Raw genomic sequence first — 22,036 nt, 5'->3', positions numbered from 1 at the left:
TTGCGTGTTACGAGTACGCGCGGATGGATTGAAACTTCTTTCAGTCATTTAACCGATAGAATATTAGGTTTGTGTTGGAATAAAATTAAAAAAAATACACTGTTCATTGGGTTCGTTTCATGAGGTTCACATACGAATAATCCATTCCGGCCATTACCTTGTCGGGACCCCGAAGTGATGATTCCATCGGTAGTTTTTCGAACGCTAAGGTTTATTTCAATTGTGATGTTGTTACTACAAACATAAACAAATGAATGGTGGAATATTAGCAAACAATAACCGAAGTTAACTATTGATGAATGTTGACAGTAAATCTAAGTAAGGCCAGATATTATAAAACTACTAAAACATGAAACATAAAACTGTTCTTCATGATAAAAGTCATGGTATTGCTATAACATATCCATTCTTCAACGTTTTTCCGGGGAGTGGAGAAAAAATCGATCACAAAAAAAATAATCTCAGATATACACAAATAATAATTTTTAATTGTCAGTCAGTCAGTAAACAACGAAAAACCAAGGCCAACACGAGTAAAAACCAATAAATAAATAAATACAGTATGTATACATGAAAAAAATAAAACCTATTTAACACAATAACGCGAAAATTATAAGTAACATTACGCTTTTTATTTTTTATCTGAGTAGCAAAATTTAACTCGTTCCTAAATTTATATTATACTAGCTGTGTTATCCAGCTTCGTTCGGTTTTATGCAATATGCCTATTCTTTTTTTTTAATTTGATCCTAACTAACGGAGAGTTTGTGTCGTTTCGAATTCGTGTTTTCCATTTTTACTCCCATAGGTGTTGAATTTTGGAAAATTCTTTCATATTGGGTTTCTACATCATAAAACAAAACTACTGACCAAATTTTATACTCATAGCTTTAGTGGTGCTGACTACACAACCAAATTGTATTTGTTTTTTTTTTTAATTTTATCATTGCGTTAATTAAAATTGTATACTCGATAAATATTGCGTACTTTCTATAATATTCAGTTTTTCCTTAAAATCATTAAAATCCTTAAAATAATATTTTTTGACGGGTTATTATCAAATTTTAAATAGGCCATTTGACCGATTTTGTTTAAATAAAAACTACAATGGTCTGAATATGTTTGACATTACATTGTCGAAGTTCGGATTTATTGAGAACTGCGGAAAAAACTCATAATTAAACTGGAGTTAAAACTATATAAGATTGCATTTTTTACGTTGTTTTTTAAAAAATTGTAAAGTAATAATTTTAATTAAATTCAAATTAACTCCAAAAATTGTAAAAAAAAAACTCCATAAATACTTATCTTGGTAAACACACTATAAATACTTAGAATAACGACTGTTGAATGTTGCATTTGTCGGCTGCTCTAATTTGTAACTTCTGTTAAAATTGTTTTAATTAAACAAGAAAAATTAAAAAAAAAAAGCAATAACGAAAACCTTGTAGGGTTTACGCTTAGATACCTTAATGGTCAGTTGCATTAGCGACCAATCACGCTATTGCCGGTTCGAGTCCGGAAGGGAAATTCGATTTTATGAATTTTTTTTTTCCGTTTTTGTGTCTTTACAGACAACCGCGATAATCTTTTTATTGCTGAAAATATTAATTATTATAATTAGATCCATGCGTACTCGGCACGCACTTATATTTTTTTCAATACTGATAATCTAAAATGATTTTAAGGAAAAATTACTAAACTACTAAACTAAATTATTATAGAAAGTACGCAATATTTATCGAGTATACAATTTTAATTAACGCAAAGATAAAATTAAAAAAAAAAACAAATAAAATTAAATTTATTGCATATAAAAAAAAAGAATTTCCTCTTGGCGGGTTTTTTGGTAAAATTGGTCTTGGAACAACAAATAATTTGAGGTTATGTACCAATTGGATTTTATCACGATTTATTAGTTGCCAGAAAAACTGATTTCGTCAGATCTTTTACGAAGGGTTTTTTTCCCATCATAATTCTTAAGATATTTTACCTACAATTTAATATTTTAATTTATATAACGTTTTCATATGTATTGTTACTCGAATTACCTAAGATTGAATACTGAATGTTGTATCATCGAATAAGCTACAAAACGTAAGTTATTTATACTGTTTTATTATTGATTATAAATTCTGCGTAGACTTCATAAAATTAAACGGCTGTTCTATTTCTAATGCTATAATATTATTAATGATTTAAGCTCATTAAACTTCTCCAATTATAATTAACTGTTTAAATTGTTACTTTAGTTATAAACTGGAAATCATATTATATAATATACTTGAATGAAACAATTTTTATCCGACTGCAGGGAAAGTGTGTTATCACAGGTAGCTGTTCTGATCTAGGTTTAATTATCGTTGGATTAAATATAGCTACTTAATTTCGCTACCTTATTTTGTTTATTTATTCCAAACTTTCAAGTAGATTTATTGGTTTTTTTTTAATTTATATGTCACCAATAAAAACAAATGCATGCATAAAGGTTATGACATTGCTAAAAACACTATACTTAATTCATTTATGTTTTTTTAATATAACATTTATGAAAACGATTCTGTTCTCCAAACTTAGCGAAAAGATTTTTTATAAAGAAAATGTTAAATGTACGAACTTTTTCTGCATGTACACCTATTTGAAAATAGTCTAATAAAAAAAATCGGTCCTTTCGATGAATATTTCTCAAATTAAGAATTTAAATGTTAATAACCAAATTTACCAACAATTTTTATAAAATAAAACATTAAAATAATATATTCAATACTAATTAGCAAGCAGAGCAGTGCATTATTTGAATTAAAACTTGGTCTCAAGTAATCATCTAGATAATAAATTATTAAATTGTAAATTATTAGAATAACTTTTGAAAACAAATTTTAATACATTTAAAGTATAGTTTAAACGATCAAACTATAACTGAAAAATAAATTCATTAATTTAACAATTCATATTTCCCTATGAATTGTTTTAGTTATTTCTTAGTTATTACATATAAATATAAATAATAAAGTAGATTAATATTAATTCATGCTAGAATATTATGATTATTATATTGTAAATATTGTGAATATTATGTAAATTATAATACTATTATTAATAAACTTATGTGAATAAATTATAAAAAAGTTATTCGGATATAACAGTTTTTAATATAACTCTTAAAGTATAGTAAGTTTTTTTTATTTTATAAGCTAACGTTGTACACAACTTTAATTTTAAAATCAATATAAAATTATAAATATATATATATATATATATACAATATGTAAATAATTTAATATCATTTGGTTCAATGACTAAAATAAGGTGCAGTAGGACACTAATAAAATATAAACAGTTATCTTTCCGACCACGTCGACTTGAGAAATAACTAAGTATGTACATTCATGTCAGATGTTATAACAGCATATCATAAAGGCATAATTTAAATTTTTATCTTGAGTAATCTGGAATGAGTTTTTTTGTGAAAATTGTTAGGTTAATAAAGTTATTTGGTATCAAACGTTTAAAACCGAGAACTCTTTTAATCCGCATAATATTGTAATATCAATTACAAATGTATGCAAAACTTTAAATTGTGAAATAGTTTTTGAAATTAATGAAAACAATTATTTTTAGTAGCAAATCATAATATTCCTTTTTATTTAATTGGACGGTAAAAATTAAAAAATACATAAAAAAGAAACAATCGTCTGCTCTTTATTTTTATTTTTGAACATTTTAATCACTCTTTCTCAAAATGTTTATATGATAATTGCTCAATTTGTTTTTATTTAAAGTATCAAGTATATCAGTAGTTTCCTAAGTTATTTTTTTTTACAAGTTTTAAAACAATTTTTTACGATTTTAACTTTTACTTCAAATAAATAAATAAAAGAGCGTTTAAACTGCGTTTACTTGTATTTAAATGACAAGACATTGTTACATATTTTTTCTAATGAAATACAGGGTGATCCACTTATCGTGAACCACTCAATATCTCATAGGGTTAAATAAGAAATACAATTTTTTTTTTTCATATTGTTTTATATAATGTGATCTCAATTTTTTTTGTTTTTACTCCCCTTCCAACTTAGTTTTTTTGATAGCATCTTTTGAAACTTAAATGGTATATATTTTATTAACTTTTTAATTGAGAATAATGTACTAAACATTTTGACTGGTCAATAACCAGTTTCGGGTAACTATTTTTGAAGTTATTGAAGTTTTAAGTTTAGGGTAGGAGGAGAGGTGAAGTGTAGTATTATTTTTATCTGGTTATCGACCAGTCAAAATGTTTTGTACATTATTATTATTTTAAAAAGTATGTGAATGAAATTATGAAAGTATGAAATGTATGCGTTACCATTTAAGTTTCAAAAGTTACTATCAAAAAAACTAAGTCGAGGGGGGGTCAAAACAGAAAAAATTGTGAAAAATTAAGATCACATTGTATAAAAAAAAAATTCAACTACACATATAATCCACGATCAACGTCATTACGGCTTTTGTAAAATTAACTTAACTAAATTGTGTAACAAAAGTGTAGCTAAATAATTTATTTTCAGAACCGGTATTAGTTATGAGCTAAGGCAGAAATTCGAGGGAGACCAAATTATACCATCCGGTTATGTAGGCGAAACCACTTTCATAAAATATAACTAACGGTATAGATGACACTATACTAAATAACACTTAAACGATTGTGACCGATAGTGACCAGACGAATAAAAGTTTTTCAGCCGAGTCTGCAACCACAAAAGAGCATTTTCATGTCTCGTTGAAGTACTGAAGCTTAGAGTAGTGGTGGAATTATAGATAATAATATAGTATATTAACAAGCGGTAACAAGCTAGTATATTAAAACGTCAAGTTTCTGGCTAAAATTGTAGTGTTTATTATCTGGCCAAAAGTAACTTAACATAGAGAATTAAACTATTTTGAATTTATTATTTAGTTCTAATTTGAACGTTGAACGTACAACATATCTCTTATCTTATATCAGATAACAGCGTAACGCTTTTTTTGGTAACACTTTTTTCGTTATGCTTTTTTCGGTTATTTGCCACAGCTAATTCCACCCCAACCCCATTCCCATCCCCAACCTCATCTTCATCCCCATTTCTTTTTTCGTTAAATTTTTTCGGTTATGTGCCAGAGCTTAGACATGAAAATGTCAAAAAAACCGTAAGAGACGTTCTTGAAGAAAGCCTAATATTTGTCGATAAAATTCAAACCGATATTAAAAATAATTCAATTAGGTTGGTGCAATCGTTTTTGAAAATGATTGACGAAAATTTGCAACCACGTTTCATAAAGGACCGTCTTTTATTAAATTTTTATAAATTATAATTCTAATATATAAAGTATCTTGTATAATCATAAAAAAAATAGATATTCGTGTATAAATTAAGGCACCTTTGATTTATTTATAATGCACCTATATTTTTTGTGTCGGTTATTGCAATATTGAAATTATTACAAATTAATATATTGTACTATAAAATATAACGTTCTATTTATTATAAATCAGCCCAGGAACTCTGTAAGTTATGCGTCACGAAAAAAAAAACACTTGTCAAAATGATTAGGCAAATGAGAAAATACAAATATTATTTTCGATATATCGATTTTTTATTACCAAGATGTATAATTTTGGTTCGCACATTTTATATAAGTCCAAAAACTGACTAAAAAATTAATAATTATCCAAGAACAGAAATTTGATTTAGTACTTCTACTAAATCAAATTAGTTTACAAGTTTACAAGTATCAAAAAGTTTACATAATCCCAAAGTAGCAATTTAATTACGGCAACCGTGTCAGAATAGTTGACATAAATGTTATCAAAACGGGGCAAATTGCCTTCAGATAATGACTTTTTCGATTTAGAGTTTGTATTGTTTACATGGAACATGCCAAATGGTTTGAATGCAATTATCTGTAATAATAAAAATAAATAGAGAAAGTGAGTGAGAGGAAAGGAAATACTTTAGAACGGGTTGTAAATATAATGTTCGTTATGTGAGATAAATATGTGTGTGGTTTATCCTAACTTCTCATAATTCTATTATTACTCTAAAATTGTTATTATATAATAATTCCACGTACCTTATTCTGGCCCAACAATGATGTAGAAGTTGCATCTGACGTCGATGATGTTGATTTAATTTAAAACCTTATACTAGTTGCTTTTTACCAGACTGCGATCATAGAAATAAGAAAGATAATAGATAATTTGGAGGACATAAATTAAATAAATAATAACACTTAGATTTTTGGCTATGAACAATTATGCATAAGCACTAGACAGAAATCGTATAAGGAAAAAATTATTATAACTGTGGAAAAAAAGTGTACAAGATCATTAGGACAACGTTCTACTTCATTCACTAAATTGTTGCAGAGAAATAGAATGACGTACAAAGACTAATTATCCCAAGGAACCACACAATCTTCCGATATGGTAGAATAGAGTTGTTTGTTACAAATACTAAATCCAATGAATTACTAAACTCATTTTCAACCACATTTGAAATCGGATGTTTCGTTCCGTCACTAAAGTTTTGTAGAGGGGGAATGCGGTAGGTTTTCATTGGTTCCTTATGAGTTTCTATCCAGTGTATATGACTCACGTTTAGTTTAAATAATTATCATAAAATATTATCTGTAAATTTGAATTATTCTGTGCATGAGTTTAATAAAATACATATAATAAATATACATTTGATATTTATACAATACCCTAATTTTGCATTTAAACAAATGAACAATATTATAACATCTGAAGCACTGAATAAAAATAGTCAAAATCAAAACAATGCTTTTTTAATTTTTATTGAAATTCTACATTTGATTGCTATTTTTTTTTTTGTAGAAGTATAATACTACATAGTATAAGATTTCGCTCCACCCTAAAAAAGTGAAACAACAGGTTTTTTTTATATTTTTTTCAAATTGATACATTATTTTACTTTTTTCAAACTTGGCATTATTTAAATGTTTTAATTATTTTCGTGTAGTAGAATGAAATTTTGGTATCCATCTGAAAAAAAAATAAAACATGTAATTTTACCTTTTATGGTTAACTTAAAACAATATGAAAATAAATGTGAATGTATACTAATTTATCTATTATTAGTCCATATGCTATACCCCTTCCTGTTTATACTTGTACAGCTTACTTTAAGGGTGTATTTTTGAGGGTAAGGAATCAAAATCCGGTATATTTTTGCAAAAGCCTGTGATAAGTCATTGTTGTTAACAAACGTTGGTAGATTTTTTTAAGCAATGGGCTTTATGTTAAAAGTGGTTAATGTTATGAAAAAAATAACTTTAAGCAAATATTGTTTATGACATTTTGATAAAGAATTGAGTTTTCGATTATTACCCGAAATATGATCGATTGTTTATCGAAGAAGAGCATACGCGGTTAATTGGAGCAACGCAAGCTGCATATTATGACGCGTTTATCAGCTAAAGGGCTATAGTTGTCATCAAAATGTCCTAAATAACAATTATTTATTACACTCTAACGAAAATATTCGTTTTTGTTTTATTTTAATCTGTAACCTACCCGGCCTAAAAATAAAACGATTAAAGTATGTGTTGGGCGAAGGTATTTGGGGGAAAAAACGTTTACAATGTAGAATATACCCTATCTAGACATGCTAGAAGAAATACACATTATAAGAGAAAATTAAAAAATTTAACTTTTGATAATTGAATTTAAAAATTTTAATTTAGGACATTTTAGAAAACCCGATACCCAAATATTATATTTCAGGTAGTCAGACCATAAATAACCAAACCTTTGAATAAAAATTGCGTGGAAGGTATTATAACATCTCTTGTTGATGATGGATATTGAAGAGGTAAAGAAGTAAGTTATACCCGAAATATTGAGTTTAGGTTTCTGGGAATCAAAAATTGTTTGGGTGCTAATAGCGACTTGAGTTCTCAAAAAGCATGCTGCATGCCATTTCCAAATATTTGTTTTCAAATACCGATCAAACTAAACGATTTTAATTCATTATTGAACGTTTAAATGTTTGGTTATCAAATAGATAATTTAGCTAGCAAGTCTTAACGTTGTACGTGCGTCCGCGCCTTCACCCAAAATTTTAAAACCAAATATATAAAATGTATTTAATACCTTTCCTTTTTTTTCGTGGACAAGAAGTATTCAATTACAGCGAAATCAGTAGGTGATAGCGTTTCGATGACATCTTCATAGTAAGACTGAAGGATTTTAACGTTTTCCGTTATTGCTGATTGAAATGATGGAATGTTGGGGTCTTCGTACAAAAATCGGGTCTGTATCTTGAATTCGGGTCTATTTAGCCAATCATTGTAGCTCAATTCACTGACTCTGACTTTAATAGCGTACAAATTGTACTTTGCCAAAACTTCTTCGACGAATTCCGTGAACTTGGTTTTGTTGGCACCTTGGTCGTTGTTTAAATTGGCTACGATATTTGGGAGGAATCTGATATCCAATGAACTATTCAAGTTAAGAAAAATCATCTCCAGAATCGGTAACGGGATCTGCATCAACTTTCTGCGCTCTTCTCGCATGCTTGGTTGCAAGTTAGATTCACTGAGTTTGACTCGTTCGACTAAGATATACCACGTGGCCAGCAAAAAACGGCAGTGCTTAAGGAGAGCATAGTACGTGGTCATTAATAAGAGATCCTTAATTGTGTCGGTGTATTGGCACAAAGCGTAATAATCTGTTTTCCACATATCCTCCACGTAACGGTAGAGACATTTTAAAACATGATTTTCGTATGTTTTGAACCAAACTTTTGGAGGAGCGAATTTTTCATTTATATTTTTTTTGCTAAAAAAAAAATTGTACAAATCAAATCGGTCTTCGCTGCCGAACAGGTTTAATAGATCGCCTTCAGAATTAGCGGACAGTCTTATCTGAGAGAGCAGTTTAGAATTTTCGGCGTATAAATTGGTCGTAGGTATATCTTTAGGTAGAATGACGTATCTATCTATCCTGCTGCCATTTTTACAGTTCATAAGAACACCCTTTAACTGTTTGAAAATCTCGTTAACCGGTTTGTCGCCAAATAGATCAAAGCCGTTAAGGAAAGCGTCAATATAGATAGCCACAAACCACGTTGTCCGGTGAACAGAGCCTTTTAACATGTACATAATCAGTATAATACGATGCATATTCTTGTTGTATTGAGACAAGGTATGCATTAAATCTTTGGACCGAATATTTTCGTCATCGAACATCTGCTTTATGTGATATAATGTGTAAAGTGTTGCAAACTCGTACGCGCACTTTAGTGATAACGTTTTATGTACGTAGCTTTCAATGTCTGTCATCGGTAATCCATTGTCCAACTTTTCTAACAACAATTTCTTGTCGGATTCCGAAATCTTCGTGAAATTTAACTCAATTGTTCCGAACTGGTCAATATTTTCAAAAAATGTTCGACGTCTTACAGAATCCTCGGAAAGATAACAAAACAATATTATTACCTTTCATGACATAATATGTACTTCAATAGTTTACACATTTGCTAAGCCAATAGTTAGGTTTAAGTAGAATCATGTGTAACAATCGATGAGTTTAGAACACTGAACTCAATACACGGAACGCGTATGGACTATAGTCGGTTGCTTATGAAAATGCCCACAAGTAGGCTGTAATTTTTTGAATAGTCCATGGTATTTCTTTTTATAAGATTTATCAAATATATGTTGGAGTGTACATGTTCATGGTTGGAGTTATGATCACCTAACCTAATATTTTAATATGTTTCATAGAAATGTAACGTGGCACTTTAAATTTCAATGAATTGATAAATAAAATGGCTACCTCCCAGGTCGAGACAATTTTCAATCTGAATACGCGTTCCATATATTGAGTTCAGAGGCCTGGATTTATATGGATTCTATACAATTTCATAACTAGTTAGCCAAGACCCGTAGGTACGCTCAGGGCCAGTTGTTATATGGTATTATCTTTATGTAGAGAAAAAATAAAAACAATAATTAATAAGTTTTGGCTTAAGTATTCCTAATCAAATCTGGTTAATTGTTATTATAAAAAACTAATAAAAATATGTATTTATTTTGTAATGAATATTGAGTTTTAATAAAACGTTTTATTTATTGTTTTAAATAATATATTTTAGTTTCAATGCGGAGCTTTAAATTTTTTTTTTGTTTGTCTGTACCCAATTTTTTACGATTATATAATATTCACTTCAATTATTAAGCTTTATGGAAATTTGAATGTATAATGTACGAGAAATTCTAAATAAAAAATATATTTACCTCATAAATTTTATTGAAGGTACATTGGTAATTAACGATTTGCTTGCTAGCTAATAACAAGACGGCTAAAAAATATTTTGGGTAAATCATGATCACAAGTTTTTTAAAACAAAAAAACTATGGTCGTATATTTATGTGTATCTTAAATGTATAAATAAAAGCACGTTTATACTGCGTCTACTTGTACTAAAATAACAAGCCACCAATATGACATATTTTTTCTGATGAATTTGTATTACTTGAAACATCGTAAACGTTGTTCGACTATGTACACTAATTTTTTTTTTTACGATATGATTTTCTATTGGAAACCTACGTGTTTTCTATACAGCGCAGCTGTTAATAAAAAGTAACTAGATAGATATTATATAGTGCCTATTGAATATTAAATAAAACAAATTAAATATCACAGTTTTTTTTTTTGTATAGCTGCATTATGATATGGTTATTCGTAAGAGTCCCACACTTTTATTGATTGCATATTCTTAGTTAAAATTAATTTGTATTCTAATATATACAGGGTAATTATTTTATCGTGAGCCACTGAATATCTCATAGAGTCTAATAAGAAATATAATTTTTTTTTCATGGCGTTTTTGATTTTACCCCTCGCTGACTAATTATTTTTACATTATCTTTTGAAAATGTAATGGTAACGTTTATCTTTATTAGCTCTTTAATATTTTACTAAAAATTTCTACTGGTTAATAATCAGTTTTCAACAACTATTTTTTATGTTATAAGAGTTTAAAAGTAAGGACGGGAGAGGAAATGCGCGCAGGTAAGAATAATGCTGCACTCCACCTTTCCTCCTGCCCTAAACATAAAACTTCAATAACTTCAAAAATAGTTATCCGAAACTGGATATTGACCAATTTAAATTTTTAGTACATCATTCTCCATTTAAAAAGTTAGTAAAATGTGTACGATATCACTTAAGATTCAAAAGTTGCTATAAAAAAAAGTAAGTTAAGAATAAATAGTTAGGGAATGGGTAAGAACATAAATATTTGTGGAAAATCGAGATCAAATTATATAAAAACAATATTAAAAAAAAAATTTGGTTTTTAATTAAAGCCAATGAGATATTGAGTGGAACACGATAAAATGATCACCCTGATACACGATTTGACAAATGAAATAACTTTTATTCTAGAGAATATTTTTGAGATTTTTTTTTGTAATTTATACTCATAAAATATGCTGCAATTAATTGGTAAATTGTTTTTGTAATAAAATTATTTTTTACTTTTTACTATTTTTTATTTTGGAAAAGCATGCTTTTAAAAAAGTTTTTCTTACTATCCTTTTTTTTAAAAAACTTGTTCATTTCTTGGCAATTTAAAGAAAATATATTACATTTGGGAAAATAATATAAATTTAAAAAAATTAAAATTGGGTAAGTAAATTTTAAATTATAAAAAATATACGGCATTCATCTGATCATCATTTATGATAAATACTATATAAATATGAGTTTGTACACATGCATTATGTGTCGGTATATTTTACCGTATGATAACAAAAGTACTATATCTATTTTATAACGTGTCTCAGATGGTAGTATGTCAACTAATTGAGCATCGGTGGCCAAGATCATTGTCTTGTTGGTCGGTTGTCTCCTCATGTTTTTGAACCGGTGCTTCTGCCACAGTAATACATGGTTTGTTGTTCTCCTGAAAGAGAAATTTTTGTTACATTTTTGTCTTAATTATAGTAAAAACCATAATTGTTTTAATAAACAAACAATAGTGTGCATTCACTTCGATGTACTTACCCAATAATGTGTTACATCGTGACGGTCTGGGTAGGGGGAATGTAATGGTATTTGAGCGGGAGCCTCAAAATATACGCAACGAAAAAACTACAATATAAATGAGTTATTAAAAGTTGTTACAATTTAAAGTTCATTTTTACTCACGATGCCTATTAAATTGCGCACGCCAGTAATACGAATGAACACTATCGGCCTTGGTTTAAATTGCAACACCTGCCAACCACGTGTCTTTTCCATAGAATTGTTCATGATCATTACCCAATCCTGATTATTGGCAGAAACTTCTACGGTGTAACTGTAGCATAAGTTATCATCATCCCAAAGCAGCATTCTGTCAATTATCACAATAATTCAATTAAAATAACGTTAAAACAAAAGTTGCTGATATGAAAGTCGATAACATTCAATTAACAGATGATGAATGAATTGGTGAACATTTAAGTTGGGTCTATGCAGCTGAACGCATACAACATGTACGTACCTTAGGCAATCTAACATGAAGACATACAACATACTAGTTATTTAGTAAAAACAAGTTTTTTTAACCATTACCTCATTGAACTAAGTATATAAGGTTGTGCGAGTTGAATCCGAATACAACCCGATCCTATAGGATGCCATGTATATTTGTGATTCCGAAAGTCAATATGGTAGGGATGAATTAAGAAATGTCTCGATATATATGGTTCACCTTCATTTACAGTTGCATTCATAGATTCTGTAGCAACATTGTACTCGGGAGCTGAAAAATTAAAATCAATCAACTAGATAAATATGTATTATAATTTAATGTTTTTAAAAATTGGATGGTTTTATTTTGGATGGGGAGAGGGGGATCTTACCCACGAATCCATTTTCGATTTTTACTGAGTCCCATCTTTCAGTATTGTAGGATACATCCAATAGCTGGAATTTCTTATAACCAGTATTTTTTGTACTAACTATTCGAATATACCTAACTAACTGCTTGAGGATCCACAAATCTTGAACAGAACGACAAAAATAATCTGAATAATCTATAACACGCACCCAATGATTGCCATCAATGGAAACATCAATGTAATAACTGTAATCCCTAAAAAATCATATAAATCGAACAAACCGTTGTATATTTGTATATTACGTATAAAATTAAAAAAACACATAAATGTTATTTTTTACTAATATTTATTACGGTTAACGTCCGTTATTCCCACCGATTGGACGGTTTAGTACCGGTGGCAATTTGTTCCCCTAGACAGTTGTGCCCCGGAGGAACAAACTGTCAGTGGCCTGCGCTAAACATTTTCATAAATAAAAATATAATTGTTTTAAATAAAAACCAGTGACATCGAGTTCAGAATAATTATATTGAACACAAACATATTGAATAATTTCAATTTATGATTAAACATATTGATAAACATACCCTGAATCATTATCTCCGAACAGTATTGTAATTTTGTTTATAATTGCTAAACGACCCAAAGTTATCATAGCAACTCCGTCATATTCTTTGATATCCAGAACACCCTGAGACCCATGAATAAGATTCACATCTGAAAATTTTAAATTATGAAGTTCAACATAATTTTATAAATAAAAAATGATGCGTGCAACAAGCATACTTTGCTGTACTCGAAACTGAAGCTCATGTGGTGATACCGTATTTCGTAACAACTTGGCATCCGGAATTGTATCCGATATTCTTTCCAAACTAACCATTTGTAATGTCATACTGACCTCGTTTAGTTCATCATCGCACATTAATGGATATCTAACAACAGATAAAACTTTGTTTGTGGCATCACATTCTAAGTAGTCTTGGTTCTCTATGATCCAGCGATAAACTGCACGGAATATTTCCAATTCATCGGCATAAAACGAGTCACGAATGAGAATTTCTTGAAGAGCTCCCTAAAAAAAAATGTTGTTTCTCAACTTGTCACATAACACGAGTAGTATACTTTTTTTTATTGAAATATTATTACGGCTGACAAACTTAGAAAATCTTCTGATTGCAATACATCCAAAGCGTGAGTTTCGATAAAGTTGAGCAGATATTCGGGTGATTTTACTGCAGAGATTTTGGGCAGACAAAGTCGTGACATAGCAAACAAAGAACATACATTGTGTACATTAATGTTATTGCTTAAATACTGAGACAGTGTGTATTGTAAGCCTGAGAGTTCATATAAATTCGAGAGACTCAATAGTTCCACAATAACTTTATCCTGAAAAATAAAAATTAAACCATTGATTAATTGTTTTCATATGAATACCTTTTTCCAAACTAACTAATTAAACACAGCCGATCGACTTAAACGATCGCAGAGCTTTTTTAAAAAAAATAGGGTATATGTAGTTTGAATAGCGTTAGAGTACATCGATTATACGTCACCTTTAGATCATTTAAATTCATCCGACCGGTATAAATATACTCGAGAATTATTTTAAATGAGGCTAATGGTGCATTACTAATGTTGACTTCAGGCTTACCGGATTCTTGAAGTCCTCCGAACAATAAGCTTCTAGAAATTATGCATGCTATTAATAATTAAACAATTATTTCGACTTCCCCGGCAAAAAAAGTCGTAACTCATTTTTAAAACTAAGTTTTGTTTTGACCTGAAAACAAGTGTCTTCTGTTTAACCAGCATAGATGGTCGTATCATAAATAAGTAACGAAGTAATCCGTGAAATTAGTTAAAGATGAACTGAGTTAAGACCGTTTTCAGAGGTAAGAGGGCGTCGAAATATATGTGCCACAATCAGTAAGGCTAAGGCTTTTGTAGTCTGACTTCACAGACTATCGGTCTAAAACTTATCGTAAACTCTGGTATGCTTTAGGAAGTTAAATAACATTGAAACAGATATGTTAAATTAAGTTAAAATACCTATACTGTCTCATTTACTGCCAAAACAAATTTACAATGCAAAAAACAATCAAGGTTCTTAGCCATATAAAATGTTGCATGCTAATTAAAACATAATGTTTAGTCTATATCTACATTTTGTAATGATTTTTAAAATCTTAATATAAATAAACTTTATTAGATAGCTTTTTTTCGGAACAAATCAAACGTATTGGCTTGTGACCGCCACTGACAAATAATAATAAGTTTTTATTATGTTTATCGATAAGTACTTATTTATTAACAGCAACTTTAATAGCACTCTAAAAATCACTCAAAATTAGTTGACACTAAGGTGATATACTAAATTACAAGAAATTAATAGGTACCTAAAATATTCACTGCGCGAAGCTAAAATAGCACGGTGGACTGGCAATTGTACCTCATCGACAATTAAAACAACATCAGAAAATCTGAAATAAACATTATAATTTATTATTATACAGATACGAATTGTCAGTAACATTATAATTATTATGATTTACTTTTAATGTAGTTTAAAACTGATATACTGATCAAATAATAGTTAGACGACTTTTCTTTAATAATTATCAAAAATAATTCACCTATCAATAATCGTCTAGCTGTGATAGGAAAGCAATGGCTATAATTTTTCCCAAATTTATTAAAAATAAATTAAAGCCTATAATTTATGATACAATTTTATAATTTTTTTATTATTATTAGAAATATTCGAAATAATAAATTTCTTATGTTACAGAAAATAAACTCATAATAAAAATAATTGGTAAAATAATAAAGTAATTGGTGCAAAGACCTAACCTAACCAATATACCTGTTGTCTAGATACAGAGCACTAATGTCTTTGACCACAAAGTTACCGTGTTCGATTTGCTTTTCGTGGTGTTCGGCTGTTGAAGAAGATGGTGTACACTCAACAAAATAGTAACAAACTAAAATAAATTTAAAAAACAAACTAATTTTGCTGCTGTAGATTAAGTATGATTTATTTATTTACAATACGGTGTACCATCAAGTCATCCAATTTCACTAATTATTCACATTGTTTACTTTAGTTATTTAAATAAAATAATAAAAATATTGTTTTTGAGCGCAAACAAAACGTTTTAATTATTAAAATTTTTCTGAAAATAATCAAATGTGTGTAATGGACGTGTAATACGTTGTATAGTGTATAAACTGTATAAAACATTTGCGTTGGTTTGTTCGAATAAATAACATCTTAACTATGTAAAAACAAGAAAAACATTTGTGACTTAGAAATGCATACATATTTTGGCTGAACACAAAAATTATTATAATACGATTAAGAAAAATTAACTGTGGTTTACAACATTAGTAATAACTGATTATAACACTTAGAGATTGCTGCGTTCGAATAATACAGAAATAAAATTATTAATTTATTTCTAAAATATATTATGTACCTGGAGAATACATTTATAACATCAATTATCTCTGACTATAATTAAAAATGTTTTAAGTGTGTAACAGATGTGTAGTGCGTTGTATGGTGTATAAAATCTATAAAATATTAGCGTTGGGTTGTTCAAATAAATAACAACGGTAAAATAAAATTGGGCCTTAAAATACATACATCGGATAAATACAAAAAATTAACTAAGCTTATGAAAAATTAACGATGATTAAGAACCACTTAAGTTCATCAAAAACTATACAACTAGTGTAGTTATTGAATGTCAACGTTTGTTAATGTTCTAGTTTTAACTTAAGTGTGATAATAGCGTTGTCTAAAATATTTTTAAAAGTCACGAAGGTATTGTACATCTACAGTGATGATAACGCTTAGAGATTGCAGCGTTCAAATTATACAGATACAAATTTATTAATTTATTTGTAAAATATATTATGTACCTGGAATTGTCCATAAAATAATAACGACTAAAAAATGAATCATCTTAGTTTTAAACTATGAGGGAATTTAATATAAAATGTTGAATACTTTATAAAACACTATAAAGAAAATCATCATGAGTGTTTGAAAATGTAGTTTTATCATTGTAGCGTACCGTATTATCCCATACTTACATACTAACGTTGATAAAGGAAAAACTGTGTACACGGTATGTTTGGTTTTTTTTGTGTAGGTACATAAATATGTTATTGCTGTATATTGACTAACGTTTAATATTGCCCAGAAGGTTTGAACCCGTTAAAGGTCTTATAATTATTCATCGTTTTTTTCTATAGGCATTATAATGCAGATTTAACAGTTGCTCTCTATAAAACTCAATGTCAAAATGGAAAACTAAATTTAAAAAACCAGCAAAGTTTATTTCAAATAATTTAGACTTTTCTTATGTTTGGAAAAGTCTTCTATCAGATCACAATTAGTGTGATTGAATGTGATTTATAAATCTATATATATAAAAATGAATTTCTGTTTGTCTGTCCTTTCTGCATTAGTACTCCATTCATCCGATCGCCATGAAACTTTGGGAAGTTCTTAAGTACACTCCCGCGAACCTAACTGGCATAGTACTTCACGAAAATTCCATCCCTAAAGATGACCTCAAACACGAATTTTGTACTTTAAATACGAAATTTAACTAAATTAAATGTTTGTAACCATAGTAACCCAAAATAAACACTCTGTTTGTAACCATGGTAACCACGGTACTTGAGCAAATGGTAGGTGATGATTAAAGGAACAGGCCGATTTTATGTACCACGATTCTGGGCAAGCTTTTAACTGTTGAAACGGGATCTGGGACTGAGACTGGGACAGGGACTGGGACCCTTGAGTAAGAGGTGGACATAATAAACGAAAAAGTGTCACAAAAACGCTGTCACGCTGTTATCTGATAAGAGATTAGAGATTAAAGATGAGGAATGGGGGTGGGGATGGGGAATGAGAATTATTTTACTCAGCCATGGCAGACTAAATCTCGGGCAACGCCGGGACCGGACAGCTTGCTATAATATAAAAAACATGCTTTTCTAAAAAATAGTAAAAAGTAAAAAATAATTTGGTTACAAAAACAATTTACCAACCAATTGTAGCACATTTTTTTAAAAATGTCAATTACGTTGAAAACAACCGAAAATTAACTACAGTTTTAAATAATGTTAAATATCTTTAATTTTTTACTAAAAAGAAAAGCATGGGCCCTGTTCAACAAAGTACAAATTCATTGAGTTAAGTATTATGAAATGTTTTTTTCACACACAAATAATGAAACAAATTTATATTACAATAGAACTTCCAAAATAAAACATTATTTAAAATTGTAGTTAATTTTCGGTTGTTTTCAAAGTAATTGACCTTTTAAATAAAATGTGCTACAATTGATCAGTAAATTGTTCTTGTGTTTACTTTTTAGTTCACTTTTTACTATTTTTTAGAAAAGCATGTTTTAAAAAAGTGTTTTAGATTTCTAATTATTGCATTGGACGTGGAGAATCATTAAATTGATTAATTTTGTCTAAGTGTTCAGCTTCTGGTACAATATTTTGCGGCTGAAATTGTATTACCTTGCAAGTAACTAGTCCAAACAAATAAAAACACAACAACCAAATGGAATATGTTTAAAACAAACATTTTTTTTTGTATACTAGTAAAAAAAATCATACCAACTCGTTTATCGAATGACATTGTGCCGAAAAACAACAAACAAATAAAACAAATTATACCCATATCGTTTTGCAAATATCTAAAAGTCAGTCAAAAAATCAAATCTTTATAAAGTTATAACAAATGAACAAATAAATGAAAATTCAAAATTCAAACGCTAAAATATTATTTTATTTTTTGTCCACAAATTTATGTAATTAAAAACATATGTTTCCATTAAAAACAAAACCTAAAATCCCCCATTTTGGCTTACAAGGATTGGTGATACATTTTTTTAAAGTATTGATAAATATAGCACAATGTTTACCAAAAATTCTTGGAAAAAAATATTGTTCAAAATATTAATATATTCCGAGAAAATGAGTGTCTTACCCAAAATGAATCACCCTGTATATGTAGAATAAAATAAAATACATTGAATACATAAAAGCACAAGAGAATTATTATTTGTTACAAAAAGCATTAGCACATTTACTTACTAAAAATTTGAATATGTTTTTTTGTTTTATTATAATAAATCGTATAACATTTATGAAAAACACATTCGCTATGTGTTTTTTTTATCGTTCAAACGTTGAGATGAAAAATAATGTTTTGCTTACAATTTTTTGTAAGCACACCACACGACTTATTGTTTAAATAACATCTTTGTGTAAGCAACGAAGGTATTTGATAAAATATACTATCGATGTATATAATATGAATACAATAAACATAATATAATAAGGCCATATTAACCAAATACCCTGTAAACACGAGTTTTCAAAAACATAATCAATTATAAATTTGTAAGCGCACCGCACGACTTGTTGTGTAAATAAAAGTTGTATTTAAACAACAACAGTATTTTTCTGATAAATAAAGCGATACGTCGCACAAGTACATTAAAATCCACATTTACAAGTTCAAGTGAGTAAAATTTACGCGATTGTCTTCGATCGAGAATAGTTAATATCTGATACTAATCTGTTTTAATAATTCGCAGGTTAAGCAACTGGAAGAGGTGACATAATGGCCGTGTTGAAATCGTGGTATGTAATGTTATTTTTTTGTATAACGCAATTGCTCTACTGGTCGTACGGTGACGAGACGGAAAAAAACAAGTATCGGTTAAACAAATTATTAAGCTTAGAGTCTGAGTTAGTTACCGGTTACATTCCAGTCCTACACGAGCGTCAAAGTTTGGAAAAAAAGCGCCCCGTTGAAATACAGAACATGATAAACGACATGTACAACAAACTGGAATGCGGATGCCTTTACAGCGCCCAGTTACATTTGAAATTGACGGGCGATGCGGTTTTTAAGCACCAAAACCTTCTCACTAACGAGACAATTGACGATTTTTCGTTCACGACAGAGGCGACCATGATGATCGATTCGTTGTTGGATCCAAAATTCTACGAGGTAAACGATCTATGGTTACTTTTCATGTACACGCGTCAAATAAACGATTTCTTCAGGTATATCGTCGATGGTGGTTCGTTAAATTCCAAATATTTTAAAGAACACAAACGGATGCACAACTATGTGCTAACCGAAATTGCCAAACATGTCTACGGGTGTAAAGTTAATAACTCTTTTAATATGCATTTCGAAAAATGCGAGCTCTGGTCATTTGAAAAAAATGGCGACGTGATGAATGCAATACGACAGAACAAAAAGTTACTGCATGGAAATTTTGAAAAAAACCGGGTTAACGGACTATTGCAGTTCTCGATGTCCCAATCATTTTCTAATGAGTTGTTGCTCTTTGACGACGAAAACACATGCAAATTATTTTTTGTCGAGTTCTTTGCCAACAAATCCGAAAGTGTCGACCTACGGTTTCCGCATGACGAAAGCGCGTTGACAGCAATCAAATCACTCGGAGAGTACCAGCATCGGGTGATAGGCACGTTGATAATAATAATGTTGCAAATAACATTGGCGTATTCAATTCAACTTAACAAATCCGACGACGATTTAGCAAAGCCGAAAACGTTCAACGATGAAGTCTTAACCAAGTTTATGGACCTACTAGAGTTGGAAGATTCCACCCGTGTTGCATTCGGAGACATATTAAAGTATAAATATAAGAATAATTGTCGTGATAAACATTTTCAAAACTACAAGTCACATATTAAGAGCGTCATTGAAGGGCGCTATGAGCATATGACGATTATAAATAGTAATTTACAAAAAATCCAAACGACAGTGACCGATAGTGGCCAAACGAAAACCTTAAGCGACGTTCTTACAGTAGGCTTAAGATTTGTCAAAAAAATTCAAACCGATATTAAAAGTAATTCAATCAGGTTGGCGCAATCGTTTTTGAAAATGATTGACGAAAAATTTACCCCACTTACCACAAAGGACCGTATTTTATCATATGTTGATACATTTTTGACTAGTTCATATCGTATACATAATTTTGTATAATCATAAAAAAATAATTGCTCGTGTTACAATTAAGGCACTTTTGATTAATTCATAATGCACCTATATTTTTTGTGTCACCTGTGGGAATATTGAAATTAATAAAAATAAATACATATACAATAAAATATATTGTTCTATTTAGTATAAATCTGCCCAGAAACTTCGTAGGTTGTGCGTCACGAAAAAAAGAACTTTTGATCAGTTTTCTTGTCAAAACAATTTGGCAAATTTGAAAACACAAAAAAGATTTTTCGATAAATTGATTATTGATTTTTTAAGAGGTATAATTTTGTCCAAAAACCTACTAAAAAATAAGTACTTATCCAAAAACAGACATTTTACTTTTGAAGTAGTTCAGATAATCCCATAGTAGCAATTTAATTAGCCGAAAATGGTATTATCATCAATTACAACACATGTAATATAACATTAAATATTCTATAAAACATGGTTTGTGGTACTTCAACTTCTTCAAAAATGTAGTCTTAGTTTTGCCTATGATAAATAAATAAAATTTAACAACAAACATATTAAAAAAATATTATAAACAGAAAACAGAAAAAAAAAATGTTTGACAATATTGATAAAATTTTGACGCTGCTGTCAACCAAAATGAAACTGGTTAAGAAATCAAACACACCGTTACACGAGACTACTACTACGCTTCAAGCTGTTCACACATATTTTTTTCAACTGGTAAAAACATTTATGTTACGTGCATTTTGGAAATTTTTAAGCGACATGAAATCAACGTTGGATGATTCAAATATCAACCTTGTATCTGACTTCAGTGTTGTTTTGGAGGAATTAGCAGAATTTCTTCAATTGAACACTGAAGATGATTTTAAGAGTATAATTAATGAATTAAATGAATGGGCTGGAAAACATGCTACTATAAGTTTCCTGTTGAAAGAGAATGTCGACAAAAGATGTCTAAGATAACTGATTTGCTAAAAAAATATAACGAATATGAATCTCTAGAAGAAATAGACAACTACACAGACAAATCGTTAAAAAGAATTGATATTAAATCATGCGTGCTCGAGGGCACTGAAAATGGAGATAATGCTAGTTAACTTTGTGCTA

General features: G+C 29.2%; 2 protein-coding genes across 2 annotated transcripts; one reads left to right on the top strand and one right to left on the bottom strand.

The window, feature by feature from the left end:
- Positions 1 to 11,852: 11,852 nt before the first annotated feature.
- LOC126842135 (BTB/POZ domain-containing protein 9-like) lies at positions 11,853 to 15,949 on the bottom strand. The gene is made up of 13 exons (XM_050579026.1): positions 15,940 to 15,949; positions 15,752 to 15,869; positions 15,285 to 15,368; positions 14,442 to 14,571; positions 14,032 to 14,274; positions 13,669 to 13,957; positions 13,470 to 13,599; positions 12,904 to 13,136; positions 12,753 to 12,803; positions 12,614 to 12,668; positions 12,206 to 12,392; positions 12,062 to 12,148; positions 11,853 to 11,960 (listed from the first exon to the last, which is right to left on the bottom strand). The coding sequence occupies exons 1-13, from the start codon at positions 15,947 to 15,949 to the stop codon at positions 11,853 to 11,855; spliced, it is 1,725 nt and encodes a 574-aa protein (XP_050434983.1).
- Positions 15,950 to 19,375: 3,426 nt separating this feature from the next.
- On the top strand, positions 19,376 to 21,031 carry LOC126842101 (uncharacterized). The gene is made up of 2 exons (XM_050578982.1): positions 19,376 to 19,441; positions 19,518 to 21,031. Exon 2 carries the CDS (start codon positions 19,544 to 19,546, stop codon positions 20,948 to 20,950), a length of 1,407 nt encoding a protein of 468 aa, XP_050434939.1. The 5' UTR covers positions 19,376 to 19,441; positions 19,518 to 19,543; the 3' UTR covers positions 20,951 to 21,031.
- The last annotated feature ends 1,005 nt before the right edge of the window (positions 21,032 to 22,036 follow it).

This window comes from Adelges cooleyi, unplaced genomic scaffold (assembly GCF_023614345.1).
Source record: "Adelges cooleyi isolate 19-005CV unplaced genomic scaffold, UGA_ACOO_1.1 ACOO_flye_CR_arks_rails_tigmint_CR_PRNA_446, whole genome shotgun sequence".
In the NCBI taxonomy this organism is placed as follows: domain Eukaryota; kingdom Metazoa; phylum Arthropoda; class Insecta; order Hemiptera; family Adelgidae; genus Adelges; species Adelges cooleyi.
The sequence above is the reverse complement of the archived record's forward strand: the minus strand, read 5'-3'. Positions and strand labels throughout refer to the sequence as shown.

Coding starts and splice junctions, on each gene's coding strand:
- LOC126842135 (XM_050579026.1), bottom strand. Junction 14,275..14,441: donor TGAATTTAAATGATCTAAAG/GTGACGTATAAT, acceptor TTTATTTTTCAG/GATAAAGTTATTGTGGAACT. Junction 12,669..12,752: donor GAATGCAACTGTAAATGAAG/GTGAACCATATA, acceptor GGCATCCTATAG/GATCGGGTTGTATTCGGATT.
- LOC126842101 (XM_050578982.1), top strand. CDS start 19,544: ATGGCCGTGTTGAAATCGTGGTATGTAATGTTATTTTTTTGTATAACG.